The 15,537-nt window shown below is 44.1% G+C and overlaps 1 protein-coding gene across 1 annotated transcript in view; it reads right to left on the bottom strand.

The window, feature by feature from the left end:
- The window catches only part of LOC124774897 (CCN family member 4), a 410,531-nt gene that overhangs the window by 117,037 nt on the left and 277,957 nt on the right, over positions 1–15,537 (bottom strand). The window contains exon 3 of the mRNA XM_047249560.1: positions 157–367. Coding sequence (XP_047105516.1) covers positions 157–367 — 211 coding nt within the window. The remainder of the gene's footprint in view (positions 1–156; positions 368–15,537) is intronic.

The following is a 15,537-nucleotide window of genomic DNA, read 5'->3' as shown; positions in this document are numbered from 1 at the left end:
GTAATGCCGAAACTGGTGGCACATAGGAGTTCATAAAATAAAATAAACTTCTACGAAACATACGGCTGTTGGTAAATTATTGCATCAAGAAGTTCAATATGCCTTCGTTGCGGTGCTGGGGATGACGAGTGGGCAGAGCAGTGCAGAGTGGCTCACCCTGGCAGACGCCGGTGGAGGCGGTGCGGTGCGGGTACTGGCAGACGAGGCCGCGGCGCTCGTCGCAGATGGCGGTGCCGTCGCAGGCGTCGCCCTGCTGGCGCGCACACACGGCGCAGCAGCCGCAGCCGTCGCGCACCAGCGACACGCCGGCCGGGCACGACGGCGGCCGAGGGCCGCACTCGCACGGGTACGAGCAGTGCGACCGGATCTGCAACACGCAGCGCGCCTCACATTAACTCTCCACAGTGGCAATCCACTGCTGCTGCTCCTGGCTAGCGAGAGAGGAAATTCCTATTCTGTACAACGTATTTTATATTTCGGGCATAACAAGCTGTTGAAAGGCGTAATGTTAAGAATTCCGCTGACAGCTGGGACGCTTGTTATATCGATACACAACCGGTTTCGCGGCCTAAAGCCGCATCATCAGGTTTAACCTACATGGTACAGAGTAATATACAGTGTCTCACTGTGGTGTCCGTACTGTGTAAGACCTTCGGTACACACACCATCAGATTATTTGACTTGTCGCTCTAACAAAGTAGGCGAGTGTCAGCAATATGTCTCGCGTTCTTATCGTGGCGTGTTTATCTTCTGCCGTTAGGTCAGACGATATAAATGCCACTTGCACGCTTAGAGTAGCAGGTTGACGGTGACCAACTTTAAACAGAACTTGATTAATTTTCACATACATTTATTAAAATAATAACAATCATAAACCTTACATAATTTGATTCTGGATGCTATTTACAATTGACAATCTGAAGTTCCCTTGGTCTTGGTACGTTAATCTTATTCTCACATTTCTCTGATACTTGACAAAATGTCTAAACATTTCTCATCATGGCCATGTACAAGAATATCATAATCTTATTAGGCGCAGACTGAAACTTGACTACAGACTAATGCAGACTAAGGCAAACTGACTAATCGGAGGTCTGTACACTCGTTATAATACCTCAAGCGTTCAGGTATCACTGCGCGTGTGTGATCCGCGAGGAGAAAAGGTGCTACGTTAGCAGCAATCTCATTGGTTGCTTACATATTAATACGCGGATCGGCGGAAGCAGAATTTGGGCCGTCTCTAACACAGCACCATCTCTTAGTGCGGACACGGACGAGCGCTGTTGTGCTTAGCGGGGCGCGCTCTAGTGGGAAAGTTGTGTACGCACTGACTACGCGGAACAATGTACACAATACTCACCTTTGTGCATATTGAACTTAATAAAAGTCATATCTAAAATATACCAACAACAAGGTTGAAACTAAGTTAAAAATGCATTTTTATGATGAACCATGCCGTGGAAAAGATTGTAGGTTTACCGTTTAAAATTTGTAGTGTTAGTGCCGTTTCTGAAAGTATTTGTATGGAGTGTAGCCATGTATGGAAGTGAAACGTGGACAAGAAGAGAATAGAAGCTTTCGAAATGTAGTGCTACAGAACAATGCTGAAGATTAGATGAGTAGATCACATAACTAATAAGGAGGTATGGATGCACGCCAAGACCGTAGGATCCTACGCAGTGCCGTAGGGGACCGCACCGCCACTTCCCAGCAAATTAGGGACACTGTTGCTCCTGGGGATCGGCGAGGACCATTCGCAACCGTCTCCATGAAGCTGGGCTACGGTCCCGCACACCGTTAGGCCGTCTTCCGCTCACGCCCCAACATCGTGCAGCCCGCCTCCAGTGGTGTCGCGACAGGCGTGAATGGAGGGACGAATGGAGACGTGTCGTCTTCAGCGATGAGAGTCGCTTCTGCCTTGGTGCCAATGATGGTCGTATGCGTGTTTGGCGCCGTGCAGGTGAGCGCCACAATCAGGACTGCATACGACCGAGGCACACAGGGCCAACACCCGGCATCATGGTGTGGGGAGCGATCTCCTACACTGGCTGTACACCACTGGTGATCGTCGAGGGGACACTGAATAGTGCACGGTACATCCAAACCGTCATCGAACCCATCGTTCTACCATTCCTAGACCGGCAAGGGAACTTGCTGTTCCAACAGGACAATGCACGTCCGCATGTATCCCGTGCCACCCAACGTGCTCTAGAAGGTGTAAGTCAACTACCCTGGCTAGCAAGATCTCCGGATCTGTCCCCCATTGAGCATGTTTGGGACTGGATTAAGCGTCGTCTCACGCGGTCTGCACGTCCAGCACGAACGCTGGTCCAACTGAGGCGCCAGGTGGAAATGGCATGGCAAGCCGTTCCACAGGACTACATCCAGCATCTCTACGATCGTCTCCATGGGAGAATAGCAGTCTGCATTGCTGCGAAAGGTGGATATACACTGTACTAGTGCCGACATTGTGCATGCTCTGTTGCCTGTGTCTATGTGCCTGTGGTTCTGTCAGTGTGATCATGTGATGTATCTGACCCCAGGAATGTGTCAATAAAGTTTCCCCTTCTGGGACAATGAATTCACGGTGTTCTTATTTCAATTTCCAGGAGTGTAGGTTACAGTAGGTACTGGGAGATGAAGAAGCTTGCACAGGATAGAGTAGCATGGAAATGCATCAAATCAGTCTCTCGACTGAAGACCACAACAACAACAAAAGTGCCATATCACGCTAACAAGTGGCTGTTATACGTTTTTTGTGGCAAAATGAAACAGCAAAGAACAACTTTGTGTATACAGCTAGCAAAAACGTAACATAATATCACTGTTCCGCCTCGAGATGACTCGAAACTGAATGACGCACGTAATTCTTTTATTGGAAATCTTACTGACATAAATAGTCACAGTTCTCTGGAAAAGTCCAACACGGGTGACGTAAGGGTGAAGAAAATATGGCTTTCTCCTTTTCTATGAAGCATTTTGAAATTTTCTGAGGGGTTTGCCCTTCTGTGTCCCGCTTTGCTCTTAACTGCGTTTTTATTGCAGATCCGTGTTATTTAAGTTAAGGTGTTCTCGGAGTCTTTTCTGAAATGAGCTACCAGTTTGCTATGTACATTTGTTAGGAGAATTACTGCCTGCGACACAATACATACCCACTTCATTATAGTCATTTACACACAGCTTTTCCCTTATGTCTGAGTTCGCTACCTACGTGCTTCACAAAATCTTAAAATACTTTACAAAAAAGGAGAAAGGCATATTTTGAATATAGTGGAAAGTAGAAATTTTTAGAAAAAAAAAATTGACAGTTGACTTTGAATAAGCGTTCAGACATAACGCCGCACAGTGTTCTACTAGACTCTGATTTTTTAAACGATTAAGTATTATTATGTAATAAAATTCATTATTATTATGACTTGTAAAGGGAGCAACCCAGCGCTCCTTGTCATGATTACAAGATGTCACACAGTCCACAAAATAATCTGACTTCCGCTAGCCTGTTACTCCGTCTTAGTCACTTCCTCGGGCTGCTTCTACCCTTCGCCACTCTGGTCTGCTTTGCTGTCACCCTTGTAAGGAAGTACCACCTTTTACGTTTCCACTCAGTAATTCTCAACGTGCTACCACTAGCCACGTTAGGAGTGACTATTTTTTATTGCCAGTCCTGCTTGTTTTTTAATTTTAGCGTTGTCTCACTACATAATACACCTAACATCGTGTAAGGCTCAGCGAACATGCATAACTACCACAATACGACATGGCATGGACTCGAATAATGTCTGAACAGCAATTTGCAAGGTATCCCAGATATGCTCAATAATGTTCATGTCTAGGGAATTTCGTGGCCAGCGGAAGTGTTTAAATTCAAAAAAGTGTCCGTGGAACAGCTCTGTAACAATTCAGGATGTGTGCCGTATCGCATTGTACTGCTGGTATTGTCCAATGGACATGAATGGATGCAGGTGATCAGACAGGATACTTATGTAACTGTCAGAGTCGTATCTAGACGTAGCAGACTGCACACTTTCCACACCATTACAGAGCCTTCACCAGCTTGAACAGTCCTCTGCTGACACGCAGGATCCATGGATTGCTGAGGTTGTCTCCATACCCGTACACGTCCGTCCGATCGATACAATTTGAAACGAGACTCGTCCTACTACGCAATATGTCCGCAGTCGTCAACAGACCAATGTCAATGCTGATGGGCCCAGGCGAGGCGTAAGGCTTTGTCTCGTGCAGTCACCAAGGCTACACGAGTGGGCCTTCGGCGCCGGAAGCCCATATCGATGATTTTTCGTTGGTTGGTTCGCACGCTGGCACTTGCTGATGGCCCAGCATTGAAATCTGCAGCAATTTGCTGAAGGGTTGCTCTTCTGTCACGTTGAATGATTCTCCTCAGTCGTTGTTGGTCCCGATCTTGCAGGATCTGTCGTAGATTTGATGTTTACCGGATTCCTGATATTCTCGGTACACTCGTGAAATGGTCGTACGGGAAAAACCCAACTTCATCGCTACCACGGAGATGTTGTGTTCTATCACTCGTTCGCCGACTATAACGGCATGTTGAAACTTACTTAAATCTCGATAACCTGCCATTGTAGCAGAAGTAACCGATCTAACAATTGCGCCAGACACTTGATGTCTTATAAAGGCGTTGCCGACCGCAGCGCCGTATTCTGCCTGTTTACAAAATTGGTTCAAATGGCTCTGAGCACTATGGGACTTAACTACTGAGGTCATCAGTCCCCTAGAACTTAGAACTACTTAAACCTAACAAACCTAAGGACATCACACACATCCATGCCCGAGGCAGGATTCGAACCTGCGACCGTAGCGGTCACGCGGTTCCAAACTGACGCGCTTAGAACCGCACGGCCACACCGGCCGGCTCCTGTTTACATAACTCTGTATTTGAATACAGATGCCTATAGCAGTTTCTTTGGCACTTCAGTGTATTTGTATAACTTCTCAGATAACTAGTTCCGGCTAGAGGCTACCATCATTGCAACGGTGCGTAACCACTACGTGTCGCTACACACAAAGCCAGAAGAAAAAATTTGCCAGCTGCTAGTAGAACTCGAGCTTCCAGTGTTCCGTACAAACTTAATTGTCTATACAGACAGTTCATCTAACCCGGGAATCGAAAATGCCGACTATTATTGCCTCTTATCGACATTGATACTGGCAGGTCTGAAGTAGGATAACACATAACAAGAAAAATATTTGTTTCCCGTGACGTAATTACTAATTGACAGTTTTCTGATTTTTTCCCTTACGTTACCGTGACATTTTGCTTCCTGCCAAATTTCATGATTCTAGGTCAAGGGAAGTAACCTGTTGATTTTAATGAGTGAGTCTGCGAATATCGAAATATGGCTGTATCTTTTGATTTCATTGACTTAGAAACTTACGTTTACTACACCAACAAAGAAATACAGGCAATATGCTACACAAATTTCAGCTTGATACGTCTACTCGTTGCTGAGGAAAGTAGGTGTTAACAGGTGAATTGACAGACAGTCGGATAACAAATGACTAAAATTTTTCTTTTGGGCAGTGTGATTACAAATTAACAATTTTAGGATTTTTTCCTTTAGTCGTATTGTAAAATCTTTCTTACTGTCAAATCTCATGATTCTAGGCCAACGGGGAATATATTGTAGGTTTTTACGTGTGAGTTTGCCGGCCGAAGTGGCCGTGCGGTTAAAGGCGCTGCAGTCTGGAACTGCAAGACCGCTACGGTCGCAGGTTCGAATCCTGCCTCGGGCATGGATGTTTGTGATGTCCTTAGGTTAGTTAGGTTTAACTAGTTCTAAGTTCTAGGGGACTAATGACCTCAGCAGTTGAGTCCCATAGTGCTCAGAGCCATTTTTACGTGTGAGTTTAAGCATATCAAAATATGTGGCGTCTTTTGAGTGTATGCCTTAGAAGCTTCAGTGCCACAGGGAACCGTAGATGTTAATATGTGACACAAGGTTATATTTCATACGTCTACGCGTTCCTGAGAAGAAATACACTCCTGGAAATTGAAATAAGAAAACCGTGAATTCATTGTCCCAGGAAGGGGAAACTTTATTGACACATTCCTGGGGTCAGATACATCACATGATCACACTGACAGAACCACAGGCACATAGACACAGGCAACAGAGCATGCACAATGTCGGCACTAGTACAGTGTATATCCACCTTTCGCAGCAATGCAGACTGCTATTCTCCCATGGAGACGATCGTAGAGATGCTGGATGTAGTCCTGTGGAACGGCTTGCCATGCCATTTCCACCTGGCGCCTCAGTTGGACCAGCGTTCGTGCTGGACGTGCAGACCGCGTGAGACGACGCTTAATCCAGTCCCAAACATGCTCAATGGGGGACAGATCCGGAGATCTTGCTGGCCAGGGTAGTTGACTTACACCTTCTAGAGCACGTTGGGTGGCACGGGATACATGCGGACGTGCATTGTCCTGTTGGAACAGCAAGTTCCCTTGCCGGTCTAGGAATGGTAGAACGATGGGTTCGATGACGGTTTGGATGTACCGTGCACTATTCAGTGTCCCCTCGACGATCACCAGTGGTGTACAGCCAGTGTAGGAGATCGCTCCCCACACCATGATGCCGGGTGTTGGCCCTGTGTGCCTCGGTCGTATGCAGTCCTGATTGTGGCGCTCACCTGCACGGCGCCAAACACGCATACGACCATCATTGGCACCAAGGCAGAAGCGACTCTCATCGCTGAAGACGACACGTCTCCATTCGTCCCTCCATTCACGCCTGTCGCGACACCACTGGAGGCGGGCTGCACGATGTTGGGGCGTGAGCGGAAGACGGCCTAACGGTGTGCGGGACCGTAGCCCAGCTTCATGGAGACGGTTGCGAATGGTCCTCGCCGATACCCCAGGAGCAACAGTGTCCCTAATTTGCTGGGAAGTGGCAGTGCGGTCCCCTACGGCACTGCGTAGGATCCTACGGTCTTGGCGTGCATCCGTGCGTCGCTGCGGTCCGGTCCCTGGTCGACGGCCACGTGCACCTTCCGCCGACCACTGGCGACAACATCGATGTACTGAGGAGACCTCACGCCCCACGTGTTGAGCAATTCGGCGGTACGTCCACCCGGCCTCCCGCATGCCCACTATACGCCCTCGCTCAAAGTCCGTCAACTGCACATACGGTTCACGTACACGCTGTCGCGGCATGCTACCAGTGTTAAAGACTGCGATGGAGCTCAGTATGCCACGGCAAACTGGCTGACACTGACGGCGGCGGTGCACAAATGCTGCGCAGCTAGCGCCATTCGGCGGCCAACACCACGGTTCCTGGTGTGTCCGCTGTACCGTGCGTGTGATCATTGCTTGTACAGCCCTCTCGCAGTGTCCGGAGCAAGTATGGTGGGTCTGACACACCGGTGTCAATGTGTTCTTTTTTCCATTTCCAGGAGTGTATTTTCAATTGTCGGACACACAGGCGGACAACACAGTGTGATCCTACGAGGGCTCCATTTTTGCCGACTGAGTTACAGATCCCTAAAAAGAACCTCTACAAGGACCTAAATGGCTTTTACGTAGACTTCACTGGTATTAAATTCTATATATTTTTAAGTGTAAAAGTAGTAATGTGTTATCTTCAGTTACTTATTTTTATAATAGACGTCAGAGTTTGTATTATTTCCTTGATTTATAATGGTTCTTTCTTGGGTATAACGTATTTTTCTATATGAATTTAGTAGTTTGAACTTTTATTGTTCAGTTTTGTGAACTAATGATCATGATGACTTGAGCTCCAACGTAAGCTATAATTTCCGATATATGAGTGACGGAGAGAGTACTATATTGCTTGACTCATCTTAGAACGTGCCAGTTGCACTGTATTCTGAAATTTCCATTTTTAATTTTAGTTTATGTTTGCATGCGTTTGTGACTTAACGATCTCTGTCGTCGCAAACCATTTCCAATTAAGGGAATACTTTATTCGTCGAGTCACGTACAAGTGAATTTATACACTCATTTTTTTCCGTCGCCAGTACGCGAATGGAATTTATAAGTAGGCCGAAAATACTGGTGAAATGTTTGTCATGCACTGTACAGTGGCTTGCGGAATATTTGTGTAGGATAGGCATACTGAGATATGTGTTATTGTTGGCTTGCACCAGACTTTCTTTATTTGTTTAGAAATGTGTATGTATGGCAGTCAGCTTACGTCGAACAACGTATCTGCGAAATTTTTTATCAGTTAGGTCCTTTCGTTCTTACGATTGTCTAACGTAGACAGAACAGCATCATAAAAAGTTGTAAGGAGAAAAAGGAACATTGAGGCACAACGTTCCGCTTACGACGATGCCCTTGGTGATCGATCACAAAATAGAACTGGACGAAGAAGGGTCTGGTAACCTGTGGTCGGTATTGCAACGCAACCAACCAAGCATTCGTCTTAAGTCATTTATGGAAAAAAGGTAAAAATTAAATCTGGGTGACCAGGAACATGTTTCACCGTTACTCTCTATCAAAAGATAGTGGACACACTTAGTCGTGTAGCTGGCGTTAGAAGATTGACTATGTTATCGTAGCAATTTATCGGTTCGTTATTCAAGTTTTATTGTTAGAGATATCCGTTTATATGGTGTGACGGAGATCTGACGTAACGAATGCACGCATGTGTTCTTTTATTTTTACGGTGCTATGGAGCATAAACCAACATGCCGCAATAAAAGCCTCAAAAACTTTACCCTGCATAACAGTTATCTCTATGGCATCCAATACATAAATAATTTGTTGAAACAGATTACCTTAATAAAACTAATTGTATCTTTCAGCATGTTAACTCATCGATTAGTTAGATATCTAAGAAGAATTACGGACACTGGGCGTACTGACGTCGCTGGCATTATTAAAAAGAATTTTCTTTAAATTTTTAGTTTTAAGTGGAATGTTATTCAAGAGTTTAATACATAAACTTATCTCTGTACCCTTTAATCTGTAATTTGTCGGCTTTTCTCAAAGCGGACTAACTTACCTTCTCATTAACCTGCTAGTACTAGTACTTTGAACGCCTTATACACAATAACTATAGTTAATGTATTAAGCTGTTTGAAATTATCAGCACACAAACTGTAATCTAAAAAAGGGACAAATAGAGAAAGATAAGAAAAGGGAGACAATGGAAGATTGGAATTTAATGTCCTGTCGATGATTAGATCACTTTGAAACGAGTAAGAACACCGATCTGACTGGAAAGTTCAAATATCTTGCCTATAACATTTTGGAATGAACGAAGGTAACATAGATATGTATCGTCAGCCACGAAAGACACACAGAGGGGGAAAAAGCAACAATTATGAAAAAAGGGACAATTATTGGTAGTAATGATACAACCACACCGTTATTCATAAATTGCTCTTCGTCATGTTGCTCATTTAATTATGCAAGGAGGTTCTTGCTGTCATTTCTCATTGGGATTGAATAGTGCTGTAAGCAGGTAGTTGAATTTGTATCACAGTTGTTTCTAAAATTTACAAAACATCATCAGTTTTTATGAGTACTGTAAACACTAGCCCTCCGCCACACACCGTCAGCTGGCTTGCGGAGTATGGATGTAGATGTAGATCGCTATTAGTCTTGTCCTCTACATTAAAATGTGACATGTTCCGCAGCACGTGTCTACATCTCGTTCTATATTTCTCTTGGGGTGTAACGTGCGGTAGTTAACTGTTGTTCTATAATACCTACCATGTTCCATCGACGAATGCCATCCAGAAAGAACGAGGCCTGACCTTACCAAAATGGTCATTTCGGAAGACACTGCAGAAATAAATCATCATGCTCAATTGCATATTGCTTGATTGGTTCATATTTTAACGTAATTCTGGGTGGCATGCATTCGACGAGTTCTTGGCAGGTTTCCGGAAGTATGTGGCACCGGATGCCTACGCACAAGTCACGCGATTGCTGTATATTACGGACCGGTGGCTTGCGGGTGTTCCAAAGAATTCAGATCAAGCGTATTTGTTGGCTTAAATATCAACGTCAGTTTACTGCCACGCACCTCAAGCCACTGTAGCACGATTGTGGCCTTCTACCACTTACATTTATGCAGGTGCTGAATGCTGTCTCCCTCGGGGAAGACTCAAACTAGAATGTTCACGTAGTCGATATCTGTCATGAAGCCTTCGATTACTGCGATGAACCCCATGGAAGACTAGGTAAAAGTCCCCCATAGTATAACATTGCTCCCACCGGCCTGCGCCCGTCGTGATGTGCATGTTCTACAGTCGTAATTGATAATGTCGCTGGATCAACATGACAACACGCAGTGGTCGTGTGCTGCAAAATTCATTGTATAATATTATGCTCCAAACAGCATTCTCCGAGACGCCTGTGCCTGCACCAGCAGAATCATCAGGTCTCCACAGGTCGTAGCCTGACCTGATTAACAGAGCGCGCAGGCGTCCGACATCTACGTTCTTGATCAGACATAGAATTCGCCCACTCATGCTTTCGTCGACATTCTACCACCTCCGGAAGATACTCATGACACCATCAGGCGAAGAGCCGATCAGTTTCGCCGTTTCCGAGAAGCACGTTCCTGGGCGTCGGGCCATTGCAATCTACTATTAGATAAAGCGGATAATGTGTGTGGATTTCCTCATTTCCGGCCGCTGTCGTCGCTAGGATGGCTCCCTATTCATCTCCACTTGTATTTACTTTCCGACTCACATGCCCACAATGCCACTAAGCACCAATCAGTCTCATGTTAGACACCGAGCACTGCGCTTTGCCTCATCAGTATCCCTTCTCGAAGTATTTCGTGTCTGAACGCTTCTCGGATAGATTTTCTTCAAGATCTGCTCTGGAGCTGAATAAGCATCTCCGTGAATTCAGTTACTAACTCGGAACTGAAAGCGCTGTTCTTCTTTTGATGTTCCCAGTTAATAAGTCCCTCGTAAGGATCGTACACTGACAAGCAATACTCTACACTTTAGCGCCAATTAAGCTGTTATAGTCAAGCGTATTCAAATACAGAGGTACGTAAACAATTACAATACGGCGCTGCGGCCGGCAACGCCTATGTAGGACAACAAGTGTCTGGAGCAGTTGTTAGCCAATGGCAGGTTATCGAGATTTAAGTGCCGCGCGGGATTAGCGAGTCCTCCCTCGGGCATGGGTGTGTGTGTTTGTCCTTAGCATAATTTACGTTAAGTACTATGTAAGCTTAGGGACTGATGTCCTTATCAGTTAACTCCCATAAGATTTCACACACATTTGAACATTTCGAGATTTAAGTGAGTTACAACGTGGTGTTGTAGTTGGCACACGTGCTATGGGACAGAACATCCCCGAGATCGCGATGACGTGGATATTTTCCCGTACTACTACTTCACGAGTGCACCGAGAATATCAGGAATCCGGTAAGAAATCAAATCTCCAATATTGCTGCGGCTGGAAACAGATCCTGCAAGAACGGGACCAACGACGACTGAAGAACGTGACAGAAGTGCAACCATTTCGCAAATTGTTGCAGGTTTCTATGCTGGAACATCAGCAATTGTCAGCATGCGAATCATTCAACGAAATATCATCGATATGAGCTTTCGGATCCGCAGGACCACACGTGTACCCCTGATGACTGCACGACACAAAGCTTTAAGCCTCGCCTGGGCCCGTCAACACTGACTTTTGACTGTTGATGACTTGAACATGTTGCTGGTCAGAAGAGTCTCGTTTAAAATGGTATCGAGCCGACGGACGTGTACGGGCATGGAGACAACCTCATGACTCCATGGACCCTGCATGTCATCGGGGGACTGTGCAAACTGGTCGTGGCTCTGTAATGGTGTTGGCAGGTGCAGTTGGAGTGATATGGGACCCCTGATACATTTATATACCACTCTCACAGGAGACACTTAAGTAAGCATCCTGTCTGATCACCTACATACATTGCCGGCCGGAGTGGCCGTGCGGTTCTGGGCGCTGCAGTCTGGAACCGAGCGACCGCTGCGGTCGCAGGTTCGAATCCTGCCGCGGGCATGGATGTGTGTGATGTCCTTAGGTTAGTTAGGTTTAAGTAGTTCTAAGTTCTAGGCGACTGATGACCTCAGAAGTTAAGTCGCATAGTGCTCAGAGCCATTTGAACCTACATACATTCCTGTCGATTGTGCATTCCGCGGACTTGGACAATTCCAGTAGGAGAATGCGACACTCCACACGTCCAGAACTGCTACATAGTGGCTCCAGCCATACTCTTCTGAGAATTATTGAACATATGTGGGATGCCTTGCAATGTGCTGTTTAGAAGAGATTTCCAACACCCTCCCTCCCCTTCTCCCCCCTCTCCCGTATTCTTACGGATTTATGGACAGTCCTGCTGGGTTCAAAGCGTCAATTCCATCCAGCACTATAAGCTAATATTGTTAACAAGAAATGGCAGTAAGGAATATATATATTGAGAGACCAATGTCAAAGTACCCAGACTGGTGAGCAGGGGTCGACAAGATGTTCGTGAACTTACACCACTTACTACCCGAACTGCCCGTTCTGAGCCAAAAACATTCTTTTAGAATAGGAAGAGTTACCCTAAAATATAATACCATACGACATAAGCGAATGAAAAGAAGCAAAGTAGACTGATTTTCGTGTCGATCGATCACTAGTTTCAGATACCGTTCGAATAATAAAAATGGCAGCATTAAGTCTTTGAACAAGATAATGAACATAGACTATCTATGACAGTTTACTATCTATCTGAACACCTAGAAATTTAATCTGTTCAGGTTCACTAATCCTATGCCCATTTTGTGAAATTAAAACGTCAGGTTTGGTGGGATTGTGTGTTAGAAACGGTAAAAACTGAGTCTTACTGTGATGTAGCGTTAGGTTATTTTCTAGAATTCACGACCTTAGATCATGAACTGCACTATTTGAAACGGAGACAATGTTGCACATAACATACTTTACTATCAAGCTAGTGTCATCAGCAAACAGAAATATTTTGCATTTACCCATTATACTAGAAAGCGTATCATTTATATAAATAAGGAACAGGAGTGGACCCAAAACTGACTCCTGGGGCACCCCCACTTGATCGTATCCCACTCAGACCCCATGTCACTCTCAACATTGTGAATAATAACCTTTTGCTGTCTGTTGCTAAAGTAAGAGGTAAACCAATTGTGAGCTACTCCCCCATATTCCATAATGGTCCAACTTCTGGAGCAATATTTTGTGATCAACACAATCAGACGCCTTAGTTAAATCAAAAAACATGCTTAGCTTTCGAAACTTTTTGTTTAATCCATCCCGTACCTCACAGAGAAAAGACAATGTAGCATTTTCAGCTGTTAAACAACATCTAATGCCGAACTGTACATAGGATAGCAAATCGTGCGATATAAAATGATTAATTATCCTTACATACACAGCCCTTTCAATAACTTTATCAAACACTGATGGCATAGAAATAGATCTAAAATGGTCTACATTATCCATTTCTCCCTTTTTATAAAGCGGCTTTTCTACTGAGTACTTTAATCGTTCAGGAAACTGACCGTTCCTAAAGTAATTCCTATTCGAATTACAGATATGACTAAATACAGGGCTAACATGTGTAGCACAGTGCTTTAATATTCTCCTCTGCACTCGATTATAGCCATGAGAGTCCATAGTCTTCAGTGATTTAATTATTGACTCAATCTCCTCCATGTCGGTATAACACAGGAGTATTTCAAACATCAATCTTGGAAAGGCGTTTGCCAAGGAAATTATATGATTCCCTGTAGAAACATAATTTTAATTTAATTCACTATCAATGCTCAGAAAATGATCGTTAAATACTGTACATATATCTGGTTTATCAGTAACAGAAATATTTTTAATACGAACTGACTTTATATCGTCGATCTTGTGCTGCTTACCAGACACTTCCTTCGCAACTGACCATATGGTTTTAATTTCATCCTGTGAATTGGCTGTTCTATTTGCATACCACATACTCTTTGCCTTTTTAAGCACCTTACAATACTGTTTGTAATGAGCTACTGTTGCGTGTTTGTGATTACTTCTAACATATATGATATAATTCTTACTTTGTTCTAAATGATATCCTTATCCCACTAGTCAGCCACTCAGGCTGCCTTTTACGGCTGCTACCCCGCTTAGAACTTTCTAATGGACAGCAACTTTCAAAGAGTATGATAAATGTATTAAGGAAAGCATCATATTTATCATCTATTTCATCGGCATTATAAACATTCTGCCACTCTTGTTCCTTGACAATGTTTAAAAAACTCTCTATTGCTGTTGGATTAACTGTCCTACATAGGTTGTAATTTGTTTGAGTCCAAAAGCGTTTTAGCGTTAAAATTTGTGAATCATGATCTAGAGGCCATTCACCCTTTTACTGACAGAATGCCCATCTAGTAATGAAGAATGAATAAAAATATTGTCTGGCTGTGCTACTGTTACCCTGCAGCCTAGTTCGAAAAAACACTGTCTGCAGCAGATCATATGAATTTAGGAGATCTACAAACATCCTTTTTCTTCCACCGTCGTATACAAAATTTATATTGAAGTCACCACAAATAACTAATTTCTGGTACTTCCTACAAAGTGAATCAAGAATCCTCTCTATCTTGAGCAGAAATGCTCTGAAGTCAGAGTTAGGGGACCTAAAACAAAAGCAAATGAAAGTTTAGTTTCACTAAATTCAACTGCCCCTGCACAATGTTTGTTCAGTTTAGTGGCGTGATACGTCTATGGACTCAAATAGAATACTCTTTTTTATGTACATAGCCACTCCTCACGCAAGGAATGTCTTGAAAAGCAGCCAGCTAATCTGTATCCTGGTAAAGGAAGTTTCTGAATTGTCGAATTATTTAAGTGGTCCTCCGACGTACCAATAATTTCAGAGTAAACATGTATAAGCAGTTTACTAACTTGATCTATAATACCTTTTATATTTTGATGAAATATGCTAATTCCTTCTGTACTTGAAAACATGACATCTTCTGAAGGTGAGCCCTCAGTTAGAATGACTTCCTTTAAGCAGGTATACCTACCAGCCGACTTCAATCTAAGAAAGATGCAGTTCTAACTTCAAATACTACAGGAATTATTCCATGAGTGATCCCACCACCAACCACTATCACCAGCCTCCCCTTCCCATACCTGTTGAGGTGCAGACCATGCCTAGTGAAACCAATTCTACTGACAGACCCAACTGGCACCACTGAAATATGACCCACGTACGCCGCCATCAGCGCCCTCTCCAGCTCCATGTTAACGCGCCTAACAGCCGCATTAAGATGAGGCCGATCGTGATACCGAAACAGTTGCATGAAATGCACATTAGTGTCAATAGTTTGAGTAGTTATCTCTGTTATTGACAAATTTGTCCTTTTCAGGAGCCCTTTTCTTCTTATAGCCTGTCTTCTCTATTTCCGACGTCATCAATTATTTTCCTACCCAAACAACAAAATTTGTAGTGTCATATCCTAATGAATCTGCATCGCCTGATTTCACAGAGTACATAACCTTACCATTGTTATCCT

Source organism: Schistocerca piceifrons, chromosome 1 (genome assembly GCF_021461385.2).
Source record: "Schistocerca piceifrons isolate TAMUIC-IGC-003096 chromosome 1, iqSchPice1.1, whole genome shotgun sequence".
Lineage (NCBI taxonomy): Eukaryota > Metazoa > Arthropoda > Insecta > Orthoptera > Acrididae > Schistocerca > Schistocerca piceifrons.
The sequence above is the reverse complement of the archived record's forward strand: the minus strand, read 5'-3'. Positions and strand labels throughout refer to the sequence as shown.